General features: G+C 35.4%; 1 protein-coding gene across 2 annotated transcripts in view; it reads right to left on the bottom strand.

Moving 5' to 3' along the window:
• Positions 1-27,027, bottom strand: part of MAN1A2 (mannosidase alpha class 1A member 2) — a 176,324-nt gene that overhangs the window by 107,524 nt on the left and 41,773 nt on the right. For both annotated transcript variants that reach the window (XM_042953597.1, XM_042953598.1), the window contains exons 3-5: positions 22,672-22,768; positions 11,709-11,827; positions 6,033-6,113 (exon numbers count right to left, since the gene is read on the bottom strand). In XM_042953597.1, the coding sequence (XP_042809531.1) occupies positions 6,033-6,113; positions 11,709-11,827; positions 22,672-22,768 (297 nt within the window). The remainder of the gene's footprint in view (positions 1-6,032; positions 6,114-11,708; positions 11,828-22,671; positions 22,769-27,027) is intronic.

The raw sequence follows: 27,027 nt of genomic DNA, 5'->3' as shown, positions 1-27,027 counted from the left end.
ATTTGAGAGAGACAGCGTGAGTGAAGGAGGGGTAGAGAGAGATGGAGACAGAATCTGAAGCAGGCTATGTGCACAGCGCCCGACAAGGGGCTTGAACCTACAAACCATTAGATCATGACCTGAGCCGAAGTCAGACGCTTAACCGACTGAGCCACCCAGGCGACCCTCTAGAAATATATATATTTTTTTAAATCAAAGTAACAGAGACGCAGAAAGCCTTCAGTAGGCTCAAAAGTAGATTCAATGGAGCTGAGAAAAAAAGAAAAAAATCAGTGTACTTGAAGATAGGTCTATAAAAATTACCCAAACTGGAACACAAGGAATAAAAAAGCAGTGGGTGGGGTAAAAAAGAATACCTATTTCAAGAGCTATGAGACAATCTCAAAGAGTCTGATGAATGTATAATTGGAACTTCAGAAGAGGCAGAAAAACATTTTAAAAGATAATGAATAAGATATCAGACCATACATCTAAGAAGCTCAGAGAACCTCAAGCAAGAAAGATAAATAAGTCCTACTCGCCCCTCCAAAAAAAGAAAAGTAAAATCACTCAGATTCTTCATACACAATAAAATATGAACAGATTATCTTAAAGGCAGCCAAAGCGGGGGAAAAGACACATTACATATAGAGGAACAAAGAATTAAAGCAGACTTCTCATCACAAACTGTGCAAACTCTAAAAGCTAATGCAGTGACATCTTTAAAGTGTTGAAAGGAAAAATAGTCAATCCAAATTCTGTAACACAAAGAAAATGTCTTTCAAAACTGAAGAAATAGACTTCCCAACCAACAGAAACCGAGAGACTGCACAACCAGGAGATGGGCACTGTACAAAAAGTTAAACGAAGCCCTTCACACAAAAGGAATATATACCAGACAGAAAGCTGAACCTACAGAGAAATGAAGACCAACAAAAATGACTGAAAGATTAACAGGCATTTTTTTTTTAATTAGGCAGAAAAAAACAAAAGAGGAATGAGGAACAGATGGGTCAAATGGGACACAACTAACAATGTTACAGATTTTAATGCAACTGTATCTGTAATTATATTGAATCTACATGGTCTAAACAGACAAATTAAAACCTGACTGTCAAAGCTTTCTACAGGAAAACCAACTTTAAATATAAAAACATATAGGGTAAAAGATGTACGATGCACACATTACATAAAATAAAGCCAGAGTGACTGTATCAGTATCAAAGGAACTAGACTTAAGAACAGAGAATGTGACCAAGGATAAAAAGAAAAAAATTTACATAAAAGAATCAACCAAAAAGACAGAACAATCATAAAATAGATGTATACCTAAGAATAAGCCTCCAAAATACATAAAGTAAAAACTGGTAGGACTGAAAGGAGAAACAGGCAAACCCATAATTATATTTGGAGGTTTCAAGACTCCTCACCTAGTATTTGACAGACCAAGTAGACACAAAATTAGTAAAATTACAGAAGATCTGAGCAACACTGTGAACTGCCTTGACTTCATTGATTTTTTTTTACCAGAACCACAACAGAATACACATTCTTTTCAAGTACACATTCTTTTTCAAGCAGGCCATATTCTGACCCATATTACCTGCCTACAAAAATTAACTAGAGAAACGGGAACCCTCTTGCACTGTTGGTGGGAATGCAAATTGGTGCAGCCACTCTGGAAAACAGTGGGGAGGTTCCTCAGAAAATTAAAAATAGACCTACCCTATGACCCAGCAATAGCACTGCTAGGAATTTACCCAAGGGATACAGGAGTACTGATGCATAGGGGCACTTGTACCCCAATGTTTATAGCAGCACTCTCAACAATAGCCAAATTATGGAAAGAGCCTAAATGTCCATCAACTGATGAATGGATAAAAAAATTGTCATTTATATACACAATGGAGTACTACGTGGCAATGAGAAAGAATGAAATATGACCCTTTGTAGCAACATGGATGGAACTGGAGAGTGTGATGCTAAGTGAAATAAGCCATACAGAGAAAGACAGATACCATATGGTTTTCATATGGATCCTGAGAAACTTAACAGAAACCCATGGGGGAGGGGAAGGAAAAAAAAAAAAAAAAAAAGAGGTTAGAGTGGAAGAGAGCCAAAGCATAAGAGACTCTTAAAAACTGAGAACAAACTGAGGGTTGATGGGGGGGTGGGAGGGAGGGAGGGTGGGTGATGGGTACTGAGGAGGGCACCTTTTGGGATGAGCACTGGGTGTTGTATGGAAACCAATTTGACAATAAACTTCATATATTGAAAAAAAAACAAAAAAATTAAACTAGAAGTTAAGCTTCCAACTCTTGTTCTCAGCTCAGGTCTTGATCTCAGGGTCCTGAGTTCAAGCCCTGTGTTGGGCATTGCACTAGGAGTGAAGCTTACTTAAAATAAACAAACAAAACAACAAACAAAATAATTGAACTAGAAACGATTGAAAGATATATGGAAACCCTGAAATATTTGAAAATTTTTAAATATACTTCTAAATAACTCCAGAATCAAAGAGAAGGAAAATCAGAAAATATTTTGAATTAAAGGAAAATGAAAATATATCAAAATTCAGAGGATGCAGCTAAAGAAGGGCTGAGAAGTGAATTTATGGCATTGCTGTTATATATTTATATATTTATTTATTTATTTATTTATTTATTTATTTGAGAGAGACAGAGCGTGAGCAGGGGAGGGGCAGAGAGAGAGAGGGAGACACACAATCTGAAGCAGTTCCAGACTCTGAGCTGTCAGCACAGAGCCTGACACAGGGCTCAAACTCACAAACTGTGAGATCATAACCTTAGCCGAAGTTGGATGCTTAACCGACTTAGCCACCCAGGCGCCCCTTATATTTTTTTAAAAAAAGAAAGAAATATGTCATATTAATGATCTAAGCTCCAAATCTAAAAAACTGGAAGAAAAAAAGGGAGCAAATAAACCTCAAAGCAAGCAGAAGGAAGTAAACAAGAATGAAAGCAGGTATAAAATTGCATGAAATAGAGAAAAATCAGTAAAACCAAGTTCTTTGAAAAGATCAATAATATTAATACACCTATCTAGACTGACAAAAAGAGGTGAAACAGGAGACACTACTAGCAATCCCACAGATAGGAAAAGGATAATAAGGGAATATTACAAACAACTTTATGTCTACTATCTACACAACTGAGAGGAAACAGGCAAATTCCCTGAAATACACAAACTACAAAAACTACTCAAGAAGAAATAACCTGAACAGTACTATATCTACCAAAGAAATAGAATAGTTTTAAAACTTAAGTGAAAAAACAAAAACAAAAAACTCCAACCGCATGGCTTCAGAAGGGTATTTATTTTCCCAAACAAGTAAAGAAGAAATAATGTCAACTATACACTAACTTCTCCAGAAGAAGAAGAAGAGGAAACACTTCCCAACTCATATTAGGAAGTCAGCATTACTCTTATATAAACACACACACACACACACACACACACACACACACACACACACGAAGACATTAAAACTACATATAGATAAATATCCCACATGAATATAAGTGGAAAAAATTCTCAACAATGTTTCAAATTAATTCTGGCAGTATATAAAAAGATAATACACCATGACCATTTTGGGGTTTCTTCCCAAAAGTGCAAGCTTGGTTTGACATTCAAAAATCAACCAATATCAACAGATAAAAGAAAAATCATATGTGTATAATCATCTTATTAAATACCACAAAAACATTTGACAACGTTCAACATCCATTCACACACACACACACACACACACACACACACACACACACACAATCTTAGCAAACTAGGAATGGAAAAGATCTTCTTCAAGGTGATAAAGGGTATCTACAAAAAACCTATGACTAACATTTATGCTTAATGGTGAAAGACTAAATGTTCTTCCTGTAAGATCAGGAAATTGATAAGGATGTAAAGCAAGACAAAGAAAGAAAAGAACTACACAAAAGAAATTGTTCCCTATACAGAGAAATAAAACTATTCACTGATGACATGATCGTTTACAAAAAAAATTCCCAATCTATTAAAATCTATTTAAAAGTAACTAGAATTAGTGAATTTAAGAAAATCTCAGGGTACAAAGGTCAATATAAAAATCAACTGCATACTGCACAACATGAATGTTGTTCTTAATGCCACGGAATCATATACTTAAAAATGGTAAATGGAGGGGGCGCCTGGGTGGCTCAGTCGGTTAAGTGTCCGACTTCAGCTCAGGTCATGATCTCGCGGTCTGTGAGTTCGAGCCCCACGTCGGGCTCTGGGCTGATGGCTCAGAGCCTGGAGCCTGCTTCCGATTCTGTGTCTCCCTCTCTCTCTGCCCCTCCCCCATTCATGCTCTGTCTCTCTCTGTCTCAAAAATAAATAAACGTTAAAAAAAAAATTTATAAAAAAATGGTAAATGGAAACTTGTTATGTATATTTTACAGTATTTTTAAAAATGATAAGCATCAGGAAGTTATCTAGTGATAAACAAAATGTCCTACATCAGCTGAAAATTTCAATCTTTATTAAAACTTACTTTCAAATCAATTGTATTTATATCCACTGGCAATAAACAACTGGAAATTGAAATAAAAAATATAGTACCACTTAGAACCAAAAAGCATAAAATATGTATAAATCTATCAAAATATGTAAAATATCTACATGCTAAAAACTAGAAACACCAAGGAAGAAAATGAAAGGAGGATACATCATGTTCGTGGCTTGGAAGATTCCATATTTGTTAAGATATCAATTTTCCCTAAATTCATGTACAGATTCAAAGTAACCTCCATCAAAATCCCAGTAGAATATTTTGTAGAAATCAGCAACTGATTCTGAAGTTTATATAGAAAATAAAGTACCTGGAATAGCCACGACAATTCTGAAAAGGAACAAAGTTGGAAGACTCACACAACCCGATTTCAAGACTTCCATAATAACGAACACAGTGTAGTTCACACAGTGTAGCAAAAGGACAAACACATGCAAAGCAACAGCACACAGTCTAGAAGTCGACTCACACATATATGGTTAATGGATTTCAAGAGGAGAACAAAGTCAATTAAATAAAGGAGAGTCTTTTCAACAAATGTTGCTAGAATTTTTGGATATCCAGAAGGAAAAAAAGAAAGCTCAACCTATACCTCACAGCATGTATAGAAATCAACTCAAAATGAATTATAGATTTAAAAGTTAACAGTAAAACCGTAATACTATTAGAAGAAAACATGAGAAAATCTTCCTGACCTTGATTAGGCAAATATTTCTTAAACACCAACAACAAAGAAATCCATCTTTAACAACATATACAACAAAAGATGAATTTTCTTAAATTACAGAGAGCTCTTACCATCATTTAGATCAACAAACCAATTAAATATGTAAGTTTCTCAGGAAATGAAGCAGAAATGACTTATAAGCTCTTCCTTTAGGTTCTCTTTCACCTACTCTCCAAACCCCATCCTTTAACCCACACCCGAGTAGTAGCAAAAAGGAATTTCCCACACCCACTTTCCCATCACAGCAGGTCACAAGTCTATGTGTATTACATATACCAAGACTTCTGGAAAGGAGAATTCAGAGTTGTTCCTGTGTTGTTTTTTTAAATTTACAGCAAAAACTTGCATTCAATTTCCAATCAGGCAGTTTTAATAATTAATTTTTGGTCTTAGGAGGATCCATATTCATGCAACCTGATTCATTCCTTAATTCTGATCTTATTAACTGCCCCCCTGCTCCTTGTTTCGACCGTGTGATTAATTGCGGTGGCAAAATCCTGGAGAAGGATTGCTCCTGCAAAGGAGAAGGGGTATATACAGAGATAGGACCTGTGATTTTACTTGTTTTACTGAGATTCTCAAAACGGCAAAATCATTCTTCCCAAGGCCAGTTCTACCTGAAGCAGCCAGCTCTCTCAGCAAACCTTTACATGTGTTCAATATTAGTCAATTAAGCAAAACAATATGCTGTTAGGGGAATCTTTCATTATTTTATTAAAGTCCATTCAGAGCCCTTCCTCCAAACAATGTATTACTTGAGTGGCTCACCTCTTCTCCTGAAAGGTAATACGCTGCAAGCAGGCCTCCAATAAATCGAATGTTGACTTCAAACACAGACACCTCTGAATTCTGTGAAAACATATTGAAAATATTCACATACATATTAAAGCTTTATAGTTTCCAAATATTTTCAATTCTTCATAAGTTTCTCACAAACGCCCTGTGGAGGATGGTTTTTTCCGCTTTCCACATCTTCATTTCTCACGCAACTGCAATCTCACCTCCCGTTTATTAATGTTACTGAAACTCCCCTATTATTGTCACCATGGCTTCCTATTGGCCGAAACCATTTGTGTGTACCTTACACAGCACTGTGAAATTATCAAGATATTTGATGCTCTTGACTAGTCTCTCCTCAAGAGAGCCTCCACTTCTTGAATTCTGGAACAGCGGTCTGTCTACTGATCCCTTTCCCTCCATTACAGCATACTGCCCATTTTTACTTATATTTCTCATGAATTTTAAGTATTTTTTCCTAGTATGTATAAAAATTTAATAAATGTTAACAGAGGCACCAAAAAATGATAGGATGATGGATTATTCAATTAATAATGTTGAAAAACTGGCTCCTAGGTTAGAAATGTGGATACTCATTTCAGATACATCTCTCTCTCTCTCAAAACGATATCCAAATAATTTAGAAATAAATGTAGAAAAAATTACAATAAAACAGTAGAAGAAAATGTGACAACATGAATTTCCTTGACAAAGCAGGTACTTTGTAAGCATAAAACCAACTGTATTGATACCAACACAAAGACCTGAATTTCCCCAGAATGACAATTACCTAGAAGAAAAAATTATGAACAAAATTCAAAAGCAAACAAAAAACAGAAGGAAATTTGGCACAAATATAGCAGTATTAATAACCTTACCATATAAAGTCTACATGTTTGTATTTAGATACAGACATAGATAAGAAAAATTCTAATTACATGGAAAGAAAAGTAGAAGTGGCAGAGAACGTGAGCAAAGAAGTCACATAATACACACAACTGACTAATATAAAGGTAACGTTCATGGGGCGCCTGAGTGGCTCAGTCAACTGTCTGCCTTCTAATTTTGGCTCAGGTCATGATCTCACAGTTCGTGGGTTCAAGCCCAGGGTTGGGCTCTGCACTGACAGGGCAGAGCCTGCTTGGGATTTTCTCTCTCCCTCTCTCTCTGCTCCTCCACTGCTTGTGTGTATGCATGTGCGCTCTCTCTCTCTCTCTCTCTAAATAAATAATAAAGATAACGTTCATAACTAATTTTTAATAAACATTAAAAGAAAATATATATTATCCCTTAAGGCCTTTCCAACATTTATAGGCAGAACACATAATTTGCTAACACAAGTATAAATCTCCAAAATAGAATTTTCACAATGGAATTTTTTAGTAACATATATCTCCTCCCACCCCATCCACAAAAGCAAAATGCTTTACATTACTTCATATATTCCCAATACACAGCATACTGCAGGGCACAGAGCGACAGTCACTAAATACAGAGAAGAAGCAAAAGAGGGAGGGAGGGCAGGCCTCTATAACTCACCAAAATAATAACCTTCTTAAACAGTTTCCCTGATTTCATCCTTACCTTCCTCCTTATAATCTATTTATTCAGCACCCTGCAGGCAGAGTGAACCTCTTACATTTTAAGTCAGGTCAGGTTACTGTTGTGTACAAACTCTTACAATAACTTCTGGTTACACTCAGAGTAAAATAACTGGTAAGACCCAACATAATCAGATTCCCCACTACCTGTCTGACATCATCTCCTTTCAACATCTCTTGACTTTTATTACCAAATGGTTCTACTGGCTGTTCAAGAATTACCAAACTCAGTCTTTATGCTTTACTTACAGGTCTCCAAACAGGAAGTTTTTCTAACCACACAATATAAAATAATAAAGTACACCTTCATCACTAATATCTCTTAGCCTCCATTATTTCCCCAATTAACACTTATCAACATCTAATTACATATAATTCTATATTTAGACCTTGCTTCTAAAGAAGGAAGGTAAAATTCAGACCTTCCTTCACAAGAGACACAGAAGAGAAGTTCCAGAGGGAGAGAAGGGAGAGAATGGAAGACAGGCAGTATTCAAAGGAGTAATGATTGCAAATCTTCCAGAAGTGATAAAAACATAAGTCTTCAGACTGATGGAACATTATGAGTCCTTTAAAGAATAATCCACACATGGACACATGGTAATGCAATTATAGAATGCAGAAAAATAGAAAAAATGAAAACAAGGGGAAAAAGACATTATTTGTGAAATATTAGATTGACAGCATACTTTTCAATAGTATGACAGAAACAGGAAGACAATGGAATTGTACCCTTCAAAGGTTAAGAGAAAATAATCAACCTACACACAACTATATTCTACACTCAACTATAGTATCTATTATGAGAGAGCCTTATATCCAAATGGCTTCCATGGGGTCTCTTCTCAGAAATGTCACCAAAGAGTCCCTCTCACTAGCTATCCCATGTAAATAGCAACCCCACACCACCACTTACTCCAATCCTACTTGCTCCCCTTTATTGTTCTCCACAGCACTTATCACCACCTGATATATTAAACAGGACTTGAATATTTATTTACTGGTTTCCTCCCAAAACTAGAGTGCAAACTCAAGAAGAAGTTTTGCTCATTACTACATTCACATAAGCCAGAAGAGCACCTGTCACAGAGGAGGCATTTAATGAATGAATTATTTATTTATTCCTTCATTTTTCAGTCATCCATCCATTCATTCCTTAATTTGGAAGTTTCGAATACGAGTTGGAACCAGCTAGACAATGATTACACATAAGACAAGAGGGAGATGAGCTAAATTAAAGCATTCTAAGATCCTTATGGTCTTCAGAAGGAGGATGAAGAAACCGGTTCATTTTAAACTGTGAGAAGTATGCACATGAAATTTTAAGGATAACTCCAAAATGAGTGGAAATGATAAGCAAAATGTCAAAGTAGTAGAGGGAAAAAGAGCCAAGAAGTAATTTAATCCAAAAGAAGGAAAACAAAATAAAAACAATGAAAAGTACAATAATAACACAGGTTGAAAAACACAGATGAAGACCCAACTCCAAATACACGTTATCATAATAAATGTAAATATTCCAAACTTGACAGTTAAAAGACTCCAAGACTGGATAAAAATAACAAAATTCAAATACATACTACATGCAAAATATACAGCTAAAACACAGGACACAGAAAGGTTAAAAGTATGGGGATGGCAAATGACTGCGTTAATTATTAAGCTCTTTCTCCTCAGGTTCAAATTTATCCTTCTATACTCTACTTTGGTATCCTGGAATTGGAACTCTGTGAACATATGTCTCGTTAGCCAGCTGGCTCCATTATGGGCCATGCCAACAGGAAGTTTTACAAAGATAACGTACAGCTGGAAGAAGGAGAAAGGACTTATTCCTTCCAATTAACCTCCGGTTTTGGACAGTGTCAAATGAGTCATGGTTCTTCACCCTGGCAGTGGCTGTTGGTTCCAGGTTACAGTTTCCCTGCCACACACACTTTCTTTAAATCAGCCTCCCTGTGGCCCTTAGAAATACCAAGCACTAGCTAGGTACCATCGCCTTAGAGGTCTGAGTCCCAGCTCTAAAAAAAAGCCCTCTTAAGAGCTCCTAAAGTACCAGAAACAGAGTTCCAAATTACTCAAGTTTAATAGTCCCAACTTCTTCCCACTGTTCTCAGAGTCCCAGGGAGGTAGGTGTTTACTATAGCTACTATCTCTTGTGATACCACAATGTTCTCTTTGCCTTTTCAGTTTCCCATTACTTGGTTAACAACTGTAAACATTAAATCCTCTAATTAAAATAAATGGCACAGTTCTGGCTCCTGACTGAGCCAACTGATACAATGATATACCAGCATATTATTAGGCCTTACAAAGCTGCCATGTTAGGGGACAGGAGTATTTGAGACCGTACAGATGCCAATTCTCTCCAAATTAATCTGTAAATTGAATGCAAGACTCATCAAAATGTCAACAGCACCCCAGAGCTTACAGGAACAAAGAGCAGAGAACTGCTAAGATAATTTCCTGGTAGAACAAGATCAGATATCAAACTTCCTATAAAAATATCATAGTTAAGACAGTTAAGTATTGATGTCATAAGCATAAAGAAAAAAGCCAAAAGAAAAGAATAGGCCCCTGTGACCCGTGTGGCCATGTATAAACAGCAGGGAAACGAATGGTGCTAGAATAAACTGCTGCCTGTCCAGCTCACCCTACATACAAAATCAATTTTATGTGGATTAAAGACCTAAATGCAAAAGCCCAACTTTAAAAAATTTAGAATGAAACACAAGAATTTATCCTCATGACCTTGGAGTAGGGATTTCTTAAACAAGAAGCACATCCTATAAGGACTACATGGCCAAACAGAGAGAGAGAAAAAAAAAAAAAAAAAAAGACTAAATTTTTCAGCCTCCTTTTGCATCAAGGTTGGGCTGTATGTGTCAGATCTACTCAACAGCATACAAGCAAAATCAGGGTAACCCACTCCTGGAAGGTGTTCTCACAGGAGAGTCACGGATCCTTCCTCTTTTCTACAACTGGAAGGTTATCCACCTTATCAAGAAGCCGTCTTGTACCACGAGGTTGAAGCTACACACTGAGAAAGCAACAAGACAAAGGATCCTAGATCCCTGAGGATCAAGGATCTATCCAAGCCACCCCTAAGCTGCTGGTCTCTGTGCCTAATTTTCATGAAAGAGAAACACATATCTATATTTAAGCTCTTTTATATTAGATTTTCTGCCACTCACGAACTTAAACCCAAGTGGTAACTGATATATGTCCAAAATGCTAGAATCATATAAAAGAAAGTAATCCAGATTTGCGTGGTTAGCATCAGGAAAGCATGAGAGAAGAAATAATTATGGATTTAAATCACAATTTGAATGACAAATTGGGTCTGCCAAAGGAAAAAACAAAACAAAAACAACACAGTAAAAGAGTGACTTCTGACTATAGTCAAAAAGAAGAACAATCACAAATGTCATGAAAGGTGATAATGAGTAAAACAAAACAGCCCATACACCTTGTGGGTGAATACTGGTAATAATGAAAACAATTGCTACCATTTACTGAGTACTTAACGTGTATCTGATTATCTCAAATAATCCTTACAATACTGCATTGCGATAGCAATTTTATGACACATTCAGAAAGAATAAGGAATGTTCCCAAGTCACACAGCTAGGATGTAGCCGTGCTGGTCTTCAAACTTCAGCCGCATCACTTATCAACTATGCCAAATGCTGGAAGCATGGGCATAGGCCTAGTTATGAAGGCTCATTAAACCTACACTGAATTATTGAATCTTTTAAAAATAACAAAATGCTTAATTGTTTATAAAGGAGTTTATGCATTCCTGGTATTTCTAGTTCAATGTGGGTTTTTTTGTAACTACTGCTTAACACACTGAACACACTGCCTCAAATGATAACATCAAGAAAAGTGAAAGGAAGATGAGAAAGGGCATGTATTTTATGTAAAAGTTAAATAACCACTCTAATCCCAAAGGAGGACAGGGAATTTATGATTTCCTTAAACTGCTAGTAAAATGCTCAAAACTACTATGTTTATTAGACACGGTCTTTGCAGAGTTGATCAAAGAAGTCATCAACTGTATACTCACCACACTGAAATCAAGGTTGTGTTCAATCCATTTTTGCCCATCTCGGAATTCATCATGAAGTCCCATGATATAAAGGGTATCCAAAGCATCTACTATGGTAGCACCCATTTGTGAACTTCCTATATTTGGGGTGGGGGGGAAAACTGTCATTAAAAACACGCCCTTCATACAAGGTCTGTTTTAATTTTTTAATATGTAAAAATCAAAGTAGAAATATAAGGACCAAAAAGAATACCCAACATGGTTCACTTTTCCTTAAGAATAAATAATATACACTGTTTAATAGCTATTCCTAAAGATGGCATGTTGACAACTAATAGGAAGGTAAAGGAAACTAAAATTATAGTTCTCCTTCATTTTCTTCCTGGTCACAGTATGAGATCTCTATCTACTTAACAGAGATAAGTTTTTTTTAAAAAAAGGATTAACTCAGGAAATGGGGAGGATGGTTCAAGATGATAAGCTAAGTCATAAGAACCACATTCTTCTGGTACAAATTCACAGAAGGAGCAAAAAAAATACTTAGAAATATTAATAAAAGCACAATAAGACTAAAAGACCACAGTAAAACAGAAACTATAACAATCCTTAACAATGAAAAAGCAGGTTAATCATATTGAAAAAGAAGGTATTAAACAAAATGTAAGTAGAAAAAATTAAAATAGTAAGATCTACCTATCTTCAAGAGAGAGAGAAACCTGATGTCAAAGGAAAACAATTCAGGGAGGAACAAATTCAACAAAACTAGCTGATATCAAAACTAGACACTGTAAACATATGACAAGAAAATAGGTCACTCTTAGTAACAAATAAAACTCCAAAAATCCTGAATACAATCTAAAACAAATCTAATAGCACAGTAAAAAAAAAATAAGTAACAGCAGATGAGTCCTCCTCAATTACTTCTATCTTCTGAGAATAAAAATCATCCACACTCGTTATTATCTACATTAAAACGGCTTCATTATTATACTGTCTTCATCAACATGAGTTTACTGTCATCCTTGCCAGAAAGATAAAAGGATACAAGTTGCAAAATTATTTTACTGTTCATTCCAGGAACTTTCTGAAAGACCTGTCAACTCTTCAACATAAAGTACCAAATGATGGCTTATACCCCCAAACTCCTTACCTCCAATTCTCTGCTTATCAATCCAAAACTATTATATTATGGTCCTTACCTAATCATAACCAAGTACCCACCCCTACCCCAACTGAAGGGTCCATCTTAACCCAGACTTAAAATCTCAATAAATATCTCAACTTTGCCCTCTGACAGGTTACTAAGGCTCTGGTTAGGTAGTGATCTACATTCCACAGTTAGCATTAAACTCGGCTGTGTCTTATCGACAAGTTATCTTAATGGTATTTTAGGATTCAGCATTTGTCATTACTTCGTTATTATTCTTTCTTTCCCTCTTTCATTCCTTTTACCAGTGGGTAAACAGCGTTTTCTCCTGATGCTTTAAAGTTATACAAATTTGTCCTTATAATGTCCTTAACTGACACCACATCTTCTTCATGTGATTCTAATAATTTCTTCAACTTATCAGGAAGTATTATCTTCCCACTAACAAGACAAGTATTCGACCACACTCTGGTAAGTTCCCAGGTCTTCTCCCCATTTAGCTCTCTTTATGTTGACATTAACTAGAATTTTTGTTCTGGATTATTACATACTTTCCTTTTACTTTTCTTTGTTCCTCAGCTTTTTATTAGGATAACAAATATTTTATCAACTCTTCAACATAAAGTACCAAATGATGGCTTATACCCCCAAACTCCTTACCTCCAATTCTCTGCTTAAGTATGTATCTCTTTATATTAGTATTTCATCCAAAATATTTATCATGCTTATTTTAAATCCTTAAGAGTACCTATTTTTGTTATTTCAATTTTTATAGAGAGTTATGCTGCAGTTCTCTAGTTATTTATGGAGTCCTGGAAGTGCACATTCCTCTAAGGTGCTGACTACTCTGGAAAACAAAGTCCAGACCCACCTGTTCTGTACCAATTTTGGTTAGTTCCACAAGAAGAGGTTTGTGCCATGGGCTAAACAGACCAAGGAAGAGAAAGGCAAAATTGGGAGTTCCTGGCTATTACTACCTAGGATTATTTACCTAGACAACTCAAGATTTCAACTGGAAAAAGTTTTTAAAAATCTAAAACTACCCTTGGGTCAAAGAAGAAGTGAAACACAACATTGTAAAACATATAAAACATTAATAAATTTTATTGTGAGAACATAGGATTCAACTAATGAAGCTGTTAGAAAAACTCATAACTTGAAAATTTTATGGTATTTAATAAGAACAAATGAAAATAATTGAATTCACAACATTCTAAGGAAGAAAAAGAATGATAAACTTGAGCAAAAAGTAAAAGAATCAGAAAAGGCAAAAATTAACAAATTAGAAACAAAGAAAACTGTCAAAAATACAAAACTCAAAAGATAGTTTTATTAAAAGAACTATACAATGACTCTATCACTAAACAAATTCTAAAAAGTAGTCAGGGAATACAAAAGTACAAAATAAAACTGGATTGGGCACCTAGGATGACTTCGGCTCAGGTCATGATCGCACGATTCATGAGTTCGAGCCCCACGTTGGGATCTGTGCTGACAGCTCAGAGCCTGGAACCTGCTTCAGATCCTGTATCTCCCTTTCTCTGCTCCTCCCCCACTTGTGCGCTCGCTCTCTCTCTCTCTCTCGCGCTCTCAAAAATAAACATTAAAAAAAAAACTGCATCAACACACAGATACTGAGGAAATTAAGTATAAAAAGGCCACTTTAGTTATATTGTACCAATAAATTTGAAAAAAAATGAGTGAAACTGATGATTTTCTAAGAATATATGCATTATATGTTTAATATAAATAGTAATGTATACTATATAAAAACATATGTTTTATATATGATTCTGACTTATGAAATAAACATAAAATGCAAACAAGCAAAACAGACCAAGAAACAGAGGAAACTGTGAAGTTCTCAAAGAGCTACCCACTATAAAAGTATCACACTCTGGAAGTTCCATAGAATAGATTCTACCCTAATTTTAAGGATAGCAACTCCTACATAAACTTTCATAGAACAAAGGAAAAGAGAGTTTAAATTCAATTTATGGATTCTGCATACCACGGATGCAAAAATCTCAGTAAGAAAAATAAAACTACTATCTGATCTCATTTGTGAGCATCATGGACATATTTGGGAGTAAAACTGCCAAGCTGTATGGTAATTGACGTTGAACTCTACAGGACAGTGTGCAAGAGCTCTCCAGAGCTACCACTTTATACATGCAGCAACAATGGATGAGAGTTCTAGCTGTTCCACCCTCCTTGTCAGTATTCGGTATTGCTGGTCTTTGTAATTTTACGCGTTCTAATATGAATGTATAGGATGTTATGTTGTGGTCTCAATTTTAATTTCTCTGACAAATGATGTGCTTACTGACTATGCATAAACTTTCTTTGGCATGTAATTATTTATATATTCTGAACACATCCACGTGTGTTTGTGTGTGTCACAAACACATTCTCCAAGTTTTGGGGCTTACTTACCTTTTTATTAATGTCTTTCAGAGAGCAGAAATTTTTATGAAGTCCAATTTATCCATTTTTCTCCTTTTGTGGCTTATGCTTTTTGTATTCTAAAACCTCTTTTCTTACCTCAAAGTCACAAAGATTTTCTCCAATGCTTTCTACTGAAAGTTTTATACTTTTTGCTTTTATGCTTAGATCTATGATCCATTTCAAGTTAATTTTTATGTACAATGAAGAATCAAGGTTTGTTATTTTTCTATATGAATATGTAGCTGATCCAGCATGATTTATTGGAAAGACTATCCTGTTTAGTCACGGACTTACCTAAGCAACTTTACTGAAAATTAATGAACCACTTATAATGTACATGCAGTCCGAGTTCTGTTCTTTGCCACTGATCTCTGTGTCTGTCCTTACACTAAAACCATACTGCCTTCATTACTGCAGCTTTACAGTAAATCTTAAAATAAGGTAATATAAATCCTTCAACTTTGTTCTTCCTTTTAAAAAATTATTCTTACTATTGCCCAAGCTTTGCATTTTTATACAGATTTTTAGAGTCAGACTATCAATTTACACAAAAAGTCATTTTGGTTGGGACATCTCAACAATACTGAGTATTCCAATTCATAAACATGGCATCTCTGTCCTTTCAAACTTCTCTCAATAATCAGTTTTAAGTGTGTGAATTTTACACATATTTTGTTAAATTCACCTACGTGCAGTTCATATTTTTTGATGCTACTACAAATGACATTATTTTTAAACTGTATTTTGACTATTTACCAGTATACAGAAATACAATCTATTGGGGCGCCTGGGTGTCTCAGCTGGTTAAGCACCCAGATCTTGATTTTGGCTCAGGTCATGATCTTGCAGTTCACGAGTTTGAACCCCACAGCAGGCTCTGAGCCTGCTTGGGATTCTCTCTCACCCTCTCTCTCTGCCCCTATCCCACTCGCACACTCCCTCTCTCAAAATAAATAAACTTAAAAAAAATTTTTTAATATAATTTATTTTGTATATTTAACTTGTATCCTATGACCTTACTAAACTGTATTCAACCTAGGACTTTATTGTTGTTTTTTAGTAGATTTCTTAAGACTTTCTGCATGAATAATCACGTTGACTACAAGTAAAGACAGTATTACTTCTTCATTTCCAAACTCTATACTTTTGTCTTTTCCTTGCTTTAATGTACTGGTTAGGAGCTCATCTACAAAGTTACACAAAGTGAGAGAGCAGACATCCTTGCCTAATTCATAATCTTAGGGGAAAATATCTAGTCTTTCAACACGAGGCATGTGGCAATTTTTTTCCATTTGTTTCATCTTGGGGTGTGTGTTTTAATGTCTTTAATCAGGTTGAAGAAGTTCCCTTCTAACCAAGTCTGCTAAGAGTTTTTATAATGGATTGATCCTGAGTGTTGTTAAATGCTTTTTCTGCATCTACTGAAATGATCATATGGTTCTTCTCTTTTATTCCCTTAATATTTTCAATTACATCGACTAACTTCTAGATATTAAACCCACCATGTAATAATCATGAGTTACTATTCATTTTACATTTGCTGAATTAGATTTACTAATACATGGTTAAAGATTTTTGTGTCTATATCCATGAGGGGCATAGGTCTACAGTTTCCTTTGCTTGTAATATCAGCGTCTGGTTATGGTATTAAGGCTTTTGTGGTGCTACCAAGAAGATATAACAATCCTAAAGGTGTAAACACTTAACAAGAATATATGAATATAAGAAATGTATGAAGCAAAAACTGACAAAACTGAATGAGGTTAGGAGACAAATCCAAAATTACACTTGAAGACTTCAACACCCTTCTCTCAGTGAGTAATAGAACTACTAGACAGAAATTTAGAAAGCACAGAGGAAGTCTGAACAACTCCATTAACCAATGGCATCTAACTAACATCAAGAGAACATTCTACTCAATAACAGCAGACTACACTTGTATATATTCTTTTCAAGCACAAATGGAACATTCACTAAGACAGACTATATTTTGGATCATAAAGTAAATCGTCAACAATTTAAAAGAACTGAAATACAGTGTTCTCTGACCATAAAGGAATTAAACTAAAATTCAGTGACAGAAAGATAAAAGGAAAATCTCTGAACATTTGAAAATTAAGCAACTTACTCAAGGGAAACTTTTCTTCCCCAAGCTGAAAAAATACATGGCTTTTCCCATGCGCTTCTATTTTTTTAATTAAGTTTTTGTTTAAAAATTCCAGTTAGCTAACATACAGTGCGATATTAGTTTCAGGTGTAGAATTTAGTGATTCAATACTTACACAGGACACCCAGTGCTCATCACAACGAGTGCCCTCCATAATCTCCATCACCTATTTCACCCATCCCTGTACCCCCACCCCTCAGGTAGCCATCAGTTTGCTCTCTATGGTTAAAAGAATCTGTTTCTTGGTTTGCCTCTTCTTCCCCCCTATGTTCATTTGTTCTGTTTCTTAAATTCCACACACGAGTGAAATCATATGGTATTTGTCTTTCTCTGACTGACTTTATTTCACTTAGCAAAATATTCTGTAGCTCCATCCACATCACTGCAAATGGCAAAATCTCACTCTGTTGATGACTGAGTAATATTCCATTGTATATATATACCCCATCTTCCTTACCCATTCATCCAGTCAGTGGACATTTAGGCTCTTTCCATAATTTGTTATTTTAAATAATGCTGCTATAAACATCGAGGTGCCTGTATCCCTTCAAATTAGTATTTTGATATCCTTGGGGCAAATACCTACTAATACTAATGCAACTGCTGAATCATAGGGTAGTTCTGTTTGTAACTTTTTGAGGAACCTCCATACTATTCTCCAGAGCGGGTGCACCAGTTTGCATTCTCACCAACAGGGCAAGAGGGTTCCTCAAGAGAAATTTTAAAACATATTGAATTAAATGGAAAGTGGAACACAACATACCAAAATCTTCAGCATACAACTAAAGCAGCACCTACAGGAAATGTACAGCACCAAATGCTTACATTGGAGAAAAGGATCTCAAATCCACACTCCAGGCTTCCACTTAGAGCAATTAGAAAAGCAAGAGCTAAATCAACTCAAAACTGCAAAAGAAACAAAATGGTAAAGAGCAGAAATCAAAGAAATGAAAAACATAAAGAAAATATTAAAAAGATCAACAAATAGACATTTTTCCAAAGAAGACATATAGATGGCCAGCAGACACATGAAAGGATGCTCAACATTGCTCATCATCAGGAAAATGCAAATCAAAACCACAATGAGTTATATCACCTCACACCTGTCATAATGGCTAGAACCAAAAACGTAAGAAATAACAAGAGATGACGAGGATGTGAAGAAAAAGGAACCCTCATGTACTATTAGTGGGAATACAGACTGGTGCACCAACTGTGAAAAACAGTATGGAGGTTCCTCAATAAATGAAAAATAGAATTATCATATGATCCAGTAATTCCACTACTGGGTATTTATCCAAAGAAAATGGAAACACAAATTTAAAAAGATATGTGCACTCCTATGTTTATTGCAGCATTATTTATAAAAGCCAAGATAAAAGCAATACAATAGAAAATTACTCAGCCATCAAAAAGAATGAAATCTTGCCATTTGCAACAACATGGATGGATCAAGAGGATATAATACTAAGTGAAATAAGTCAGCTTGAGGAAGACAAATACCATATGATTTCACTCCTATGTGGAATTTAAGAAATAAAACAAAATAAAAGAGACAAACAAAAAAACACACAGAGAACAAACTGGTGGTTGCCAGAGGGAAGGTGGGCAGGGGATGGATGAAAGAGGTAAAGAGGATTAAGGAGTACACTTACCACGATGAGCACTGACTAACGTACAGAATTGCTGAGTCATTATATTGTACACTAGAAATTAGTATACACTCTATGTTATTACTTGAATAAAAAAATAAAGTGAACCATGATAAATTTTTTAAAAAGATCAATGAAACCAAGCTTCTAGCAGGACAAAGAGAAAGAGAGAAAATACGAATTACTAATATCAGGAATGAAAGGGGATTATCTCTACAGCTGCCACAGACATCCAAAAGATAGCAAGGCAATACTCCAAACACTCTATGCACATAAAATCAATAACTAAGATGAAATGGACCAATTCCTCAAAAACCATAAACTACCAAAACTCACCCTGAAAGAAATACAGTTGGTCCTTGAAGAAGCCTGGGGTTAAGGATGCTGACCACAATGCAGTCAAAAACCCATATAACTTGACTCCCCAAAAACTTAAGTACTAATAGCCTACTACTGTTTACTAGAAGCCTACTGATAATAGTTGATTAACACACACTGTCTTAATAGACAATGTTTAGAATTAAATTTAGTTTATAATTAAACTACATTCTTACAATAAAGTATGATAGAAAAAAGTTATTAATAAAATCATAAGAGAAAATGCATTGACACTACTGTACTGTATTTATCAAAAAAAAAAAAAAAAAAAAAAAAAAACCACCCTATATATAAAGTAGACCCATGCAGTTCAAACCCATGTTGTTCAAGAGTCAACTGTAGATAAGCTGATTGGTCCTTACTGTTAAAGAAACTGAATTTTCAGTTTAAAAACCTCCCGGGGGGGGAAAAAAATCTCTAGATGCAGATGGCTTCACTGGTGAATACTATCAACACTGAAGAAGAAAATAAAATCAATGTTAAACACTATCTTCCGGAAAAATAAAGAGCAGAGAACACTTCCAAATTCATTTTATGAGACATTACCTGGATACCAAAACAAGACAAAGATAATGTAAGAAAAATACAGAGCAATATAAATGCAAAAGATAAGTGCAAAAATCCTCAACAAAATATTAGAAGTCATAAGCCAGTTAAGTTAGAAATAGCAAAAAGAATTTATACATAAACATACCTACATACACAGACACAGACACGTATAGAGAAAATAAAGGCACACTTCAAAAAGCACTGCAAAGTTAACACTCTTTTCCAAATCAAAATTCTTCCCTTTAAGGGCGAGAAGACCTATTCCTAACAAAACTCTTAATTCTTCAGTATATCTAAGTAAAAAGAATTCATTCCATTAATTACTGTTGGAATAATTAGTATCAGTGCTAATTTACATCCAGCAACATTTTCTTCTCACTCACTAGCTCCAGGAGTTTACCTTCACGGGGCAAAACCAAAAGAATATACGCCATCCTTCAGGAAGTAGCATTTGGTTCGAGAATGGGCACAAAAGCCAATTTGAGACAAGAAACAATGAGTCAACGAAGTTTCTACGAAAACCAAGTGCTCTCTGCTCTACAGATGTGGTAGTACGTATATATACAGCTTCACACTGAGGCAGCCGTCTTGCTAAGAAGCCAGCCTGAAGATATCAACACAGAGGAAAATGGAGAAAAGACATAAATAAAAAGCTTAGCTGGACTCCAATCTATGCTAGGACTTCATTGAGCTTATTAAATTTACTTTAGTTTAAGCCATTTTGAAATGGATTTTCTGTTATCTGCACATAAAGAATCCTACGATGCCAAGGACTAACCAGATAGAAGTCAGAGGAATGCTTATTTCAGTTACCACAGAAAAGAATTTTTTAATAATTGACACTAGTAAAATGGAAAAGAACACGTTTTTAAGTTCTTTTCCATGTAATCTCAAATACTGTAAGTAAAGTTTCAATACTCGCCTGTATATTCCTACAATAGAGAGGCTAGACTTTTGAAGTTTCTTTCAATTCTAAGATTCTGATTCTTAAAGACATACTGAATTTGGGGCATCAAATCAGACACTCAGAACTATTACCACTCAGTTAGACTTCTCCTAAAGTAAAACGAAACAAAACAAAAACAACACAAAACAAAACAGGGGCACCTGGGTGGCTCAGTCAGTTAAGCGTCAGATTCTTGGTCTCAGCTTAGGTCATGATCTCAGGGTTTGTGAGTTCCAGCCCTGCGTCAGGCTCAGCACTGTCAGCGAGGAGCCTGCTTGGGATTTTCTCTCTCTCCACCTCTCCCCTGGTTGCTCTCTCTGTCTCTCTCAAAATTAATAAACTTACCAACTATTTTGCCTAGGACCCGTATCCATTTGACAAATGTTAATACAGTTTATGTTCTGAGAAATACGGTTTAAAAAAGAAGTAGAAAATTAACATGCAACTTTTATTTTACACATTTATACTCTAATCCTTTAGAAGGACTAACAGTTTACCGAAGAGTTTAATACTGAAAAAAATATTTACTTGAAAAGAGGATCTAATTTTAATTAACCATTAAACATAAAATGTCTTTTCCTGCACTAATGTCTCACACTGTGGCATCCACAAAACAATGGGAACTTTTCCATTTGTAACCTTTGCTAAGGAAATATGCTTTATTTCATTAGGTGACAGATTCTAAGTTAACTGTATTAAGATATTTCTGGTGTCTTTGATGACCTAAAGAAAAATTTTTTCCATTATTCCTCGATTCCAACACCTCTGAAACCCAAGAGAAATGATCTTTCCAGACATTTTATGGTTTACAGAAAATAAGCAAGCAACAAATTACAAGAGAAATCATAGCATTAGAAAAACTCTTTCAAATGTCACGAGGAAAAATGCCGTGATTTAGGTTACTGTGGTGGCACATTACAATTAGCAAAGATAACTACGTTGCATATAACTAGTTACATGTGCCTCCCTACCTCAATATTTTCTTAACTTCACCTATTATTACTTAAAAGATACCCATTACATCAAGAAAAATTGAGAATGCGGGAAAGAGGTGAAGACTATAATAAATAACAGCTTGATGATTCTCAAGACTTATCCTTAGGCTAAGTAAAAGTTGTTAAGTACTTTTTGAAATGGAGAAGTTTAACAAGTAGAAGCGAGCTCAAGAGACCTAGAAAGTTAGAGTGAACTCAGGCTGAACACAGCTATTCCCCAGACCTCCATCCACAAACAAATGAATCTTTCCCTTGGAATTGTGAGTGTACAATATCACCCACTCACCTTACCAACCACTCACCTTACCAACCAAATCACCTTGGGCATGTGACTTTTTTATATATACAGAGCACTACTGCTTTCTTTCACGTCTCTTCCCCCTCATAATGCAGGGAGTATCAGAACTGTGTTGAAGAAAGAGAATTACAAATAGGTACCTAACTTCCCTGACATTAAAGAAAAAAGTGCAGAAAAAGCTTCAAAACACTGATAAATGACTACAACATCTGTAGAGGTAAAAAATCTACCACATTATCTGTACATTCTAAAGCAACTAGCATGAAATCTTGACTGAAGCTTGCAAAAAAAAAATACATGTTGCTTCAAATTATAATAGAAATGTTCAGGTTTTAGAAAGTACTTAAGAACTTAGATTCCGTTTTAAAGATGGATACAGTAGTTAGAAGAGATAAACTTACCAAAGATATTAGTGGAGTGTCCTTTCCTTGCAATGGGTCTGAGTTCATTATGCCCCCATCCATATATCCTATAATTATCCCAGGCATGTTTCATCATCTGAGAAAAGAAAAATTATAATCCATCAATTAACATCACTCACAGACCGTTATTTCATCGATCTATATCATCTATCACTGCAGCCTTACCCATTCTTCCTGTTATCTCCTGTATCAGAATATTATTCTATTAACATTTTTTACTAGCGTGATAACCCACATCATCATGTTTAACCTCAGTCTACACAAGAGAAGAAAAACTTGGGTATAAAAGACAAGTTCTTTTTATTGGGGAAGAAGGTGTCTGTTCAGCACTCTTTCCTTTGAGGAACTGCCAATTCTTTGGGGAATAGCTCCCCTTCCCTCCCTGTGATCACGACGGCACTGCCAATCAAGGGGCTCTGATTCCACAACCAATTACTAGAGAACTCCTTACCCTTAGGCTGAAGATCAGCAAAATCCTTCTTTAAAATAAATACTTCAGGCTTTGCAGTCCATACCGTCTCTAGCAATTACTTAACGCAGCTACCATAGCACAAAAGTAGCCTTAGACAATACATAAACAAATGGATATACCTTCTCCAACTAAATTTTATTTTTAAAAAATAGACAGCAGGCAGAATTTCGCCTGTGGGTTGTAGTTTGCCAACCCTGACCTAATCACAGTGACTAGGTACCTGTGATTCAAGTAGTGGCAATCAAGTCCTTTTACGCATATTGTTATAGACACTAGGAGATAAAGGGACTCTCTCATTTTGCAATCTCAAGGTCTGTGTAACACATTATCTTGGGCTGATGGGGGCTAACACTCTCCCAACGTGGAGATACTAAACGAAAGGATAAAATGAATATTATTGACAATAACACCTACAGACTTGGATTTAGCCAAGCTCGAAGCCCTAGTTTACAGCCACTTAGCTAGTAAATATTTTTTTATATCAACTAGTTTGAACTATCAACTAGTTTGTTAATTATACAACAGGTGAATTATTTAATAGTGGACTGTGGTATATAAAAAAATCTATTCATTTAACAGTATATCACTCATTCAAATATTCCTCAACTTGCTTTTTTACAGCTTGCATTATTCACACACCAAAACCAGACAAAGATATTACAACAAAACTGAAAACCAGTGTATCTCAAAAACAGATGCAAAATTCCTTAACCAAAATTAGCAATCTAGAGAGGATACTACATAATGATCAAGTACAGTAAAACCTAGTTTTAACCTAGACTAATTTAACATTCAAAAGCCAATCAACAGAATCCACGTTACTAGAATAAAAGGAAAAACATCATACGATCATTTTCATAGAGGCAGACGAAGCACCTGACAAGATTCAACAGCCATCCATGATAAAAACTCTCAATAAACTATAAGGAAATGCCCGCCATCTAATAAAGGGGATCTTCAAAAAACCTACAGCTGACATCATACTTAAGACTAAATTCTTAACCCTTCAACTTGATAACAAATCAAGTATGTCCATTCTCCACATTTATTTTCAATAATGTACTGGAAGTCCTAGCCAGTGTAACAAGAAATAAAAGGCATAACAATCAAAAAGGATAAAGGAAAAGCACCTCTATTCACAGAGGACATTACTATGTATAAGGAGAATCCTAAGCAATCTAAAAAATAATAATAATAACCCACTAGAACTATAATAACTTCAATAAAATTAACAGGGATAACAAGTTCAGAAAACTAAAGTCAAATATATTTCTATATGCTAGTAATAAACACCAGAAATGGAAATTAAAAAACAAGTCCATTTATAATAGCATCAAAAAACATGAAATATTTAGGAATAAACATAATAGAATATGTGCAAGAAATTATATATGAAGAACTGTAAACACTGACAAATTAAAGAAAACCTAAATAAGTGGAAACATGTAACATGCTCATGGAACATTGAATACTGTTAAGATAACAATTCTTCTCAATTCATCCACAAATTCAGTAAAATCCCAATCAAAACCCAGCAACCTTTTATTTTACGTAAAAAAGTGAATTCTAGAAAGGCAAAGGACCCAGAAACATGAAAACAATTTTTAAAAAGAACAAAGTTTGAGGATTTAACCTGATTTCAAAGCTTACTATTAAGTTAAAGTCTTTAATACAGTGTCCTACTGGCATTAAGGATAAGTATACAGATTAATGGAACAGGTAGGAATCCAGAAAGAGCCTCAACATCTACTGAATCTGTCATTTGATTTTAAACAAAGTGCCAAGCATGAAAAGATGCTCAACATCGCTCCTTATCAGGGAAATACAAATCAAAACCACACTCAGATATCACTTCACGCCAGTCAGAGTGGCCAAAATGAACAAATCAGGAGACTATAGATGCTGGAGAGGATGTGGAGAAACGGGAACCCTCTTGCACTGTTGGTGGGAATGCAAATTGGTGCAGCCACTCTGGAAAACAGTGGGGAGGTTCCTCAGAAAATTAAAAATAGACCTACCCTATGACCCAGCAATAGCACTGCTAGGAATTTACCCAAGGGATATAGGAGTACTGATGCATAGGGGCACTTGTACCCCAATATTTATAGCAGCACTCTCAACAATAGCCAAATTATGGAAAGAGCCTAAATGTCCATCAACTGATGTATGGATAAAGAAACTGTGGTTTATATACACAATGGAGTACTACATGGCAATGAGAAAGAACGAAATATGGCCCTTTGTAGCAACGTGGATGGAACTGGAGAGTGTGATGCTAAGTGAAATAAGCCATACAGAGAAAGACAGATACCATATGGTTTCACTCTTATGTGGATCCTAAGAAACTTAACAGAAACCCATGGGGGAAGGGAAGGGAAAAAAAAAAAAAAAAAAGGTTAGAGTGGGAGAGAGCCAAAACATAAGAGACTGTTAAAAACTGAGAACAAACTGAGGGTTGATGGGGGGTGGGAGGGAGGGGAGGGCGGGTGATGGGTATTGAGGAGGGCACCTTTTGGGATGAGCACTGGGTGTTGTATGGAAACCAATTTGACAATAAATTTCATATATTGAAAAAAAAAAAATAAAGTGCCAAGGTAATTCAATAGGAAAAGGATCATTTCAACAAATGATGCTGAACAGCTAGAAAGCCCTACGGGCAAAAACTGAAGTGCATCCTTTCTTCAGACAATAAAAAATTAACTGGCAACAGATCACAGACTGAAATGTCAAAACTAAAACTTAAACATGTACCCACACAAATACTGACACACAAGTGCTCGTTGCCAACTTTATTCCTAGTAGCCAAAAACTGGATCAAATGTTGAACAACCATTCAACTGGTGAATAAATAAAACAAACTACTGTACCTGCATATAACAACGGAATACTGTTAAGATAAAAATTACCTTCATGTGCAATCTACATAGATGAATCTCAAAAAAATTATGCTGAGCAAAAGTCCAGAAACAAAATATCACATACTTTATGATTCCACTTCACTGAAACTCTAGAAAAGACCAGTCTAATCTGCAATGCCTAGAAACAGATCAGTGGTTGCCAGGGACCAAAGAGTAGACTGACCAGAGAAGGGCACAAGAAAGCCATTTTGAGACTGTAAACGTATTCACATCTTGATAATAGTTGCTGTTATACAGGTGTATACATCTGTCAAAACCCATAACCAAGCAGTACTCTTTTATATTTTTAACAAGCAGTACTCTTAAAACAGGTACATTTTATTGTATACACATTACGCCTCAATAAAGCTGATTCTTAAAAGAAATCTAATAGTCTGCCATATATTCTCCACTCATAATTCCCACTCTCCTGGGGCAGTTAAACTCTTTCACCTGTTTTTTTCTAAGACGATATTCTGAAATATAGTCTACAGTGCTATTTCAGCATTTAGATATTTACTGTACTCTCCTATAGTTACGGTAATTTAGCTTTCTTATGCCACTACTATCTCCACGTAAACTTCCCCACATAGATTTCTCCGCCCACATCCTCCCAATTTAAATAACAACATGTTTTTCTTATAATTATCACACTATTTTATTCAACTTTTGTTTTTCCTGCTGTTACCTACTTGTCTGAGGGTTTGAGTTTCTTTGTTTGCTTAGGTTTTTAATGTATCGATTCTGAATTTACTTCCAAATTATACTTGAGCTTCAAAACTTGTCTCAGTATAATCAAACACACCAGATAAGACTATCAGTTCCATTTTATTCTCTGATGTACCAATCCTTCCTGAAGCTCTCCACCCTCCAGCTCTAAGCTCTACCCAAAGCACAGCAGTCACCCTGCTGAGTCTCTTATTCACCATCCAGAAAGCGCCCTTCCTTTCTCTCTCTAGTGACAGA

This window comes from Panthera leo, chromosome C1 (assembly GCF_018350215.1).
Source record: "Panthera leo isolate Ple1 chromosome C1, P.leo_Ple1_pat1.1, whole genome shotgun sequence".
NCBI lineage: Eukaryota > Metazoa > Chordata > Mammalia > Carnivora > Felidae > Panthera > Panthera leo.
The sequence above is the reverse complement of the archived record's forward strand: the minus strand, read 5'-3'. Positions and strand labels throughout refer to the sequence as shown.